Below are 7,900 nucleotides of genomic sequence, written 5' to 3'. Positions count from 1 at the left end.
TCTCCACCCATCCCCCCCTCCCAGCCTACACATTCTGTCTTTTCACAGTTTCCTGTTGTCTGAAAGAAAAACTTGTTTTTTAACTGGTGTGTTCTTTCCTCTTTCCATTATTCAATTTTTATACATGCCCCTTCTTTCCAATGTAAATCACACTGAGAATGATTCATTTGGTGAATTCTTCATTTTGAAAATAGGTACATCAAGAGCGCAAGGTATACAAGGAATTTTTTAATGTCAAAACCTCACTTGCAGATTAAGGCAATCTTTTTTAAGATTACATGTTAAATCCTTCAACTGGTGTCCACAAACACAGTAAACAAAGTCTGCTTTAAATAAAGATACAATGACGTGTCTTAACAACCTGTTCAAAGCAGTACAAAACAAATCTTGAAGAGTTACATTTAAGTATATACGTTAATAATATATTAATAAAACTGAAGTATTATTATATTCATAAGAAATAAAAAGAGGCAGCTCAAGTATGAAGTTACCTACTGCTAAAGTGAATAAGCAGACCCATCTTCTCTAATGGCTAGTACAAGGCATTGTGTGCAGATAGCTAGCCAGGAAGTTGATAGACAAAAATGAAAATGATTGCCTTTTAATTGTTCGGTTATGCTTATCTGCTCATGAGAACTATACATATTCTCATCCACACCAGTGTAAAAATCAGGGAGTAATTAGCCTCTTGGTAGCTTTGTGTGTAATTTCCTGTCATAAGTCAAATCCAATTAAAACTTACGGGAAATAAGTGACTATTGCAGGACCCTGATCAGGTCCAGCCCAATTCGTCCCCTCTGAGGGTCCACATTCAGGACCCGGACCTCCACCCGTTCCCCGGGTCCCAGCGCCAGGCTGCGGTGGCGCTGGCTGACAGGAAGTTTGTCCAAGGTGATGTTGCTCTTGTGGATGAGGCCTGCGCGGCCAACGCCGATATCTACAAAAGCCCCGAACAGAGTTGTGTTGTCCACCCGGCCCGTCAACACCGCACCCACCCGCAGATCACTCATGGACACAATGCCCCGCTTAAAGTCCGCCTGCCCAAAATCTGGAGAAGGCAAAAAGAGATCAAGAGAGAGAATATCAAAAAAAGTGAGGTGGCAAGATGGAAGTTAAGGGTAAAGATCTTTGACTAAAAAATGCTTAGGTGGAAAAATGGGAAAAGGGGTGCAGGAAAGAGGACGGTCGGGACATAAATGACAAACAGATATTGCATTTCGAGCAGCAACCCAATACTTGTGTCTGCATACTTCCACACTTCTCAGAATTCTGTTCTATCCCACTTTCCACTTGGCCTGTTCATGAGAGATCTTTTTCCTTTCTGTAGCATTAACACAAACAAGGAAGGCTCGCGCCCCAGGAAATAGTCCGGTCCAATTATCTTCCCCACAGCACTGATTTCATGCGGTAGCCTTGACCCATCTGTTTACTCAGCTGAGCACTGGCTCGGAAGCCAAGCATAGTGTGTTGCAACCGAATAGGGCCAACCTGAGAATGAACCTTAAAGCTGCGTTCCTTAAATTTAAGAAGAGTTAGCCAGCACTAACTATCCAGGCTTGACTTTTTTTCCCTCCGCATGTACCAAAATAAAAAAGAGCCTGGAAATAAAGCATTGAAGTTATTTTGTATCTAACTCACCATAAGACTTTTACTTTTATTTCCTCTTTAGCAAGGAATAAGCTTTTTTAAATCTAACATTTATTACTTTTATATACAACACATGTCTTTCAACTAACTGCTCTTATATTTCATACACTTCATTTTTAAACATAAACAAGAGAAAGAACCAAGACGTGAGACAAAGATGTAACAGAAGTTGTTCTTGAGAAAATTTGAGCTACAGCAAAACGGCTGAAAATCTAAATGTTTGTGATGGTTAAGGATTTCACTGTGATTTTGATGTTTAGGTCTTCTTGAACTCATGAGTACGAGTCAAAAGAGAATAGCAGAGGTATCTGTGTCTTTATGTGTGCAAAAAGCATACTACTGGTGCTGTTGGGCTACAGGGAGGAAGCCACAGCACTGTCAAATCCTATCAAGCTGCACGGCCGAGACATGCCTATTATAATTATAATAGCAAAGCAGTCAAAGAGCTGGACAAATACAAGATAAACTTTCTATTAGTCAGTAGGGGACCAATAAAGGACATTATGAAGGAAAGATGAGAGACTGTGAGAAGCTATTGGGACTGCTGGGTTGTAGATATTTATAGTCTATGAATTTTGTATGCTTCAAAACATTGATATGTTGGTGTTCAGTGACAAGAGCTTTGCACAACAATGTACTGTATGTAGTATTAGCAGATGTGTGACCTAAAGGAAATACTGAGAAATAAGAGTTTAAATGTTGTTTTGCTTGATTTGGATTCCTAATGATAAATTTGGTTGTTGAACTGACATGGATACTGTATTTTTTCCTATAAGACATTTTTTACTATAGACTACTTCTTCATGTTCTTTCACAATTTCAATCACGCTGTTTATCAGGTGTTTTAAGTGAGAATTGATTTCAGTGTGACAATGACTGGCAGGAGTCTTACTTTGTCTTATGTCAAACCCAGGGGGCTGCGTGAGGCCATCTATGATGAGTTTGAGGGTCTCAGGTGTGGTGTCCAATGTCCTGGCCAGTACCTCGACACTGCTGGTCCCAACCTTCCTCTCCACACACTGCCGCAGGCCTGCACTCCCAATCTGGTCGGCACTCCCACACACAAGGGACAGAAACCTGGACAGGAGTAAAGTTTGTAAAAGAAATATGTAAAATATAGTGCAAACTGTGAAACTTAAACTTTTAAAACACACAACACTGACAGCAAAATAAACACACTAAACTATTTTTGTATGTTCAGGTATGCGCTAGGCATGGGCCGGTTATCGGTTTTAAGGTAAACCACGGTATGAAAAAGTCAGTTTCAAAACACCTAAAATGTTCCGTTATAACGATCCTGCGGTATGAGCTGTTTTTTATGAGTCGTAACGGACAGAAAGTGCCGTTCAGGAATCCCTCTGCCCGCCAATGTGCAGCGTAGAGTATCATGGCCACTACTGTTGTTGGTGCAAGTGTCACTGGAACTAAACAGAGCTGAATTAGCACAACTTCCATGCATTTCTGTCACATCTAGTGCATTCATATACACTGTGTTCACTCAGAAAGAATCACTGCACATGGGTGGGCACTTGTAATAACATTTTGAACATGTTTAAAGGCTAAAAACACATTTAAAACTTGCCCTGTTTAAGCCTGTTGGGTGCCAACTCTAGCAGGGGGATAACATGGTGTAGGCAGCACCGATTGTTTTAGTTTTTCTCTCTACTGACACCCTCCAAATTTACTGAGCTATGTGTTGGAATCAACCGGAAATCCTCTTTAAATTCATGTTAAATCCAGTGCTAATTATCAAAAGGACACACATTTTTAGACCAGAGATGTAACTGTTATAACAGCTTCCAGTTAAATTAACATGCCTGTCTTTATTTTTCTTAATTTTAGGGCAGCAGTAGCTATGGCAGCAAAGGGGGATCCACATAAAAAAAAATTGATTGTATTATTTATTTGAACTTAATGTGGTAAACATTTAAAAATAAAAATAAAAAGTAGTTGTTTTACAATACAATACAATACATTTTAGAGCTGTAATTGCAATACCGCAATACATGGTATTTTTGGTGATGGTTATCATGCCGTCAGAATATCATACTGGCCCATGCCTAGTATGCGCAAATTCATGTAGTGGCTTGCAAGGGACAGTATTCATCAAGGAGTTTTAATAGCGAGTGGTCCTAGTACAGCTAAAGCATGTGCACCACCTCCCTTGCAGTTTGAAGGAGAGACCTTGGCTTATGAGGGATGGAAGGCTGGTGAAAAGTGAAGACAGATTGGGAAGAGTAATTAGGAAAAGAAAAGTAGAACTGTCAAAAAGAACAGAAACAGAAGATGAGAAAAGCAAAGACGTAGGAAGCGAAAAACTTAGTATGCAGGTAAAGTGAGAGGGAGCTTGGGGGAAAGGAGGGAGGGCAGGAGAGGTGAGGGAGTAATTACACACTAGTCATGAGCTGCCGAGGCTGGGCCTTCTTTTCTTAAAGCACCTACAAGCACAAATATACATTTATTTTACCCCCTATTAAATCAGGTAACTCCACAGTGGGCTGTAAACACTCTGACACCTTGTCTCATGAAACTGCCTCCACTTTGCTAAGGTTAGACTGTTGGTCCATCTGTCCACTGCCTGGAAAAATCGCCTTATATCCCTTTATTCTAGCAGGATGTCCCACCTCCAAAATGTCTAGACACTCAGTCAGGTTGCACCAATTAAAACTCACTTAACCTAAGATTTCAATGCAAACTAATTAGCTAGTCTACATTCTAAACAGACTTGGTAACAAACTGGCATGAGAGCCATAGTAGCAAATAGGGGTTATGAAAAAATATGTGATGTGTGCGTCTGTGTGAGTGTTGTGCCTGCTGTATATGTTATTAACAGTAGCCTCTTTCCACGGCTGGTGATAGATGTAAATGCATTTGCCTCTATGCATGTGTGGACCAGCTGGGTAGCGTCTGTGATGGATGTCGCTCACTGTCAGACTGACGCCTAACAGACTCCGCAGCTGTCCCCCCCCCCCCATGATGGACAGAACAGGTGGACACACACACAACGTTGATTCATACACAATGTTGTTCAGAAATGCTCCTTTGGCAGTAGCAGAGACAGTGCGGATGTAACGGGACACAGCTTGTGTACAAACTATGTATGAGACAGCTGTGAGGGGAGAGGCCCCTGCCAGCTAAGTCACTATCTACCATCCAAAAGAGGGAGAAAAGCGGAATCAATCCCTCAACACCAGCAAGCCAGATCAGTACAAAATAGTATCTGAGTATGTGCCAGCAATGGCTTAGTGGTGAGGAAACAGCACCTTTGGACCAAAATGGAGGACTGTCTAACACTAGGGTCTTGTCTCCTGTCTCTCCCTAGACCTCTTAACTTTCCAACCATATATCTCTTTACAGGAAAAGAAATACTTGGATCTTGGTGACCTAGTTGTAAGACGCATACCACATAGCCCTCATGGTTTGAATTCAGCCTGGGACCTTTGCTGCAAGTCATCCCTCTTCCTATTTCTTACTCACAATGTGTTCTGTCTTTTTCTACCACATCAATATTCTTAAAAATGGCAACAACCAAAAAAGGGATCGTTTTTTTATCATAGAAATGTGGCTGGGTACATTTTGTTTCGTATTTGTCTGCAGTACTGGAGGTAAGTAGAACAAGCAAAATGATATTGTAAGTCTCATTTCTCATTTTATCATTAGTTACAGACAGTAGAGAAATGTATCTAGTTATTAGACCTTTTTAAAAAGCTGTTTATGGCAATCAACTTAAATACTGTTCATATACGCTGAGGCTGAAATGTAGGCTTTCCTCAACATTTACTTACCAATAGTAAATAATCGTGCAGGCCTATTTCAGACTATCAGTTTCAACCTTAGGAGCATCCCTTTCTCCAATAAATTACGAAAAATATTCACAATTGAATGATAGAGGAAAGGGAAAGAGTGTGAAAACAGTGTTGAATTTAGAGCTGCCTGTTTTCTGGTTATAGAATTTACAATAGCGTTGGTGGGTGGTAGGCTCTCTTTTCAGGTGTGTGTGTGTGTGTGTGTGTGTGTGTGTGTGTGTGTGTGTGTGTGTGTGTGTGTGTGTGTGTGTGTGTGTGTGTGTGTGTTGCACATCTCATTTTTCCAAGGGTGTATGTTAGTATTTAAGGGGTACCAGGAGCCAAGAGGCCACCATTGGGCTCAAACTCATATAATTACTACCAACGCTGTGTGTGTATATGTGGTGTGTGTGTATGTGTGAATGTGGATTTGGGTGGGCTAGGGTCTAGATTTAATCCAGGCCCACAGCAGGCAACCCACTCTGTCTTGTATTATAGAAATATTGGGCCCCGACTGTTCCATATGAGAGAAGTTTTCATTATAGAGCAGATCCCCATAATACTACATATCTCATGGAACAGAGCCAACTGACTTACAACAATATACAACAATATGCTTCTTTGATATCTGATGTTAAATATTTTAATAGAATAGATCCTCAACTGCAGAATATCCACATTCTTTACAGAAAGTTGTATGTCAATATTTTCTTTAAGCAAACATATTTCTGACGAATTGTGTTTGTGCATTTTTGGTCTTGCGTTTGTCTGTTTGTGTGTGTGTGTGTGTGTGTGTGTGTGTGTGTGTGTGTGTGTGTGTGTGCTGCATATGGTTTCAAAAGGGGGATGATGTGTGGGCTGTGAGCAGTAATGGAGGATCCAGTTTCACTAATATGATGAACATGATCTTCCTTACACACACAAAGACGTGCACGCACGCACATGTGCGCACGCGATCGCTTCGGCTCAACTACACACTCTGCAAGTGTGATGGACTATTCTGCAGAAGTATGACATACTCTCTGATTTAAAGTTCAGTGGAAGATGATTTATTTCCAATGGATCAAAACAGGTAAAGGAAGTGCTGACATGCATGGCTTTTCCTGCACTGTTACTAGCCCTCACCCCCACACACCATTGTCGCTCACATATAAAGAGGGATGTGATATACTGTAAAACCACTAGACATGTTTTGGGATCTGCTAAAAGATATGGATCACAAATTCTGCGGGAGTTTGAGGAACTAAGGCCATCCCAAAATGTATGTGAAAGAAGGTGAGAAAGGTGTACCAAATTGTGTAAATCACCAGACATGGATTATAAGATAGTCAAAACAAAGGATACATTTGCCAACACATGGTTAGGAATTCTGAACAGCAGGACAAATAGAAAAGCAGAGAGTGATAAGTAGACTGGTGAGAAACAAGAGAAAGATATAATGATAGAAAGGAAAAAAGGGGCGAGAGAAGGTAAGCAATGAGGGGATTTTCTACCACACACTACCACTTACTTTGCTAAATATAGGATATTGAATGTATAGCTACAGTTATCAAAATGTGTTCAAAACAAAGCCAAACATTTAGACTTAACTTAAATAGCAGATCGAGAAAGAGTAATTTTCTCTGCCCCAGTTTAAATGTTAATTTAATCCAATGTGATATTAAGACTTTTGAAAAGATCTGAGATAATGTAAAATGTTATAATTAAAAGGCGATTTTTATTCAGATTCATTAGCAGATAAAGCAATCTGTTTAACTCCAGCCCTGACTGATCAAGAACATGTAACAACATCTCCAACACAAAAACACACTCTGCCAGGTGTGAGTAACGACTACTGATGTTTAAGAACACCCCATGACAAAAGCCACATTTTGTCACCTTACTATGTTTTGATAACAAACACCGCTGAAAAACAAAGACAGGCGGAAGGAAAGACAGAGTAATAGATGAATGCGTGGAGGAGAAAGTAAGGTGTCTGCCCAAAAGGGAGGAATAAAACAAATTTAGAGTAACATAAGCTGTGTGGGTTCTGTAGAAAAGAGAAGGTGTGCACATTTACTGTATGTGTGAGACAGAGAGGACAAAAAAAAGAGAGAAAGAAATAGAGGGTGCATTATAATAGAAGCAAGGGTGGTTGTTTGTCTTTTTAAACTCCTGACCACCAACGCTCTTTGATATACTGCACGATAAAGTCGATGCTGAACAAACAGACAAATAAACCCACAAACATACATGGTCACTTAGTTAAGTAGAAAAGATAAGCAATTATACATTCTCATTCAAGCGGCATCCATCTATCTCCAGACTGTGCGCATAGAGACGCATCCACCCACATACATGCCCGGAGGCCATTAAAGGCGCATCAACATGAGGGGAGCGATGCTTAGAGCCACTAGTGTCAGAACTTAGGTAGACTAAACACAGTTGAGTGACTACAGCTGTAGGGGAGGGAGAGGGGGAGAGGGGGG

At 40.6% G+C, this 7,900-nt stretch overlaps 1 protein-coding gene across 2 annotated transcripts in view; it reads right to left on the bottom strand.

Annotated features, from left to right (window-relative positions):
• Positions 1-598: 598 nt before the first annotated feature.
• The window catches only part of srbd1 (S1 RNA binding domain 1), a 48,950-nt gene continuing 41,648 nt past the window's right edge, over positions 599-7,900 (bottom strand). Inside the window, exons 20-21 of one of the 2 annotated variants that reach the window (XM_034897679.1) lie at positions 2,540-2,724; positions 599-1,048 (exon numbers count right to left, since the gene is read on the bottom strand). In XM_034897679.1, the coding sequence (XP_034753570.1) occupies positions 756-1,048; positions 2,540-2,724 (478 nt within the window). In that variant the 3' untranslated portion in view covers positions 599-755. The remainder of the gene's footprint in view (positions 1,049-2,539; positions 2,725-7,900) is intronic. The other variant, XM_034897682.1, reaches the window with a different exon arrangement.

The sequence above is a fragment of the Etheostoma cragini genome, chromosome 17, assembly GCF_013103735.1.
Source record: "Etheostoma cragini isolate CJK2018 chromosome 17, CSU_Ecrag_1.0, whole genome shotgun sequence".
In the NCBI taxonomy this organism is placed as follows: domain Eukaryota; kingdom Metazoa; phylum Chordata; class Actinopteri; order Perciformes; family Percidae; genus Etheostoma; species Etheostoma cragini.
Note: the sequence above shows the minus strand (reverse complement) of the source record. Positions and strands in the feature narration are given on the sequence as shown.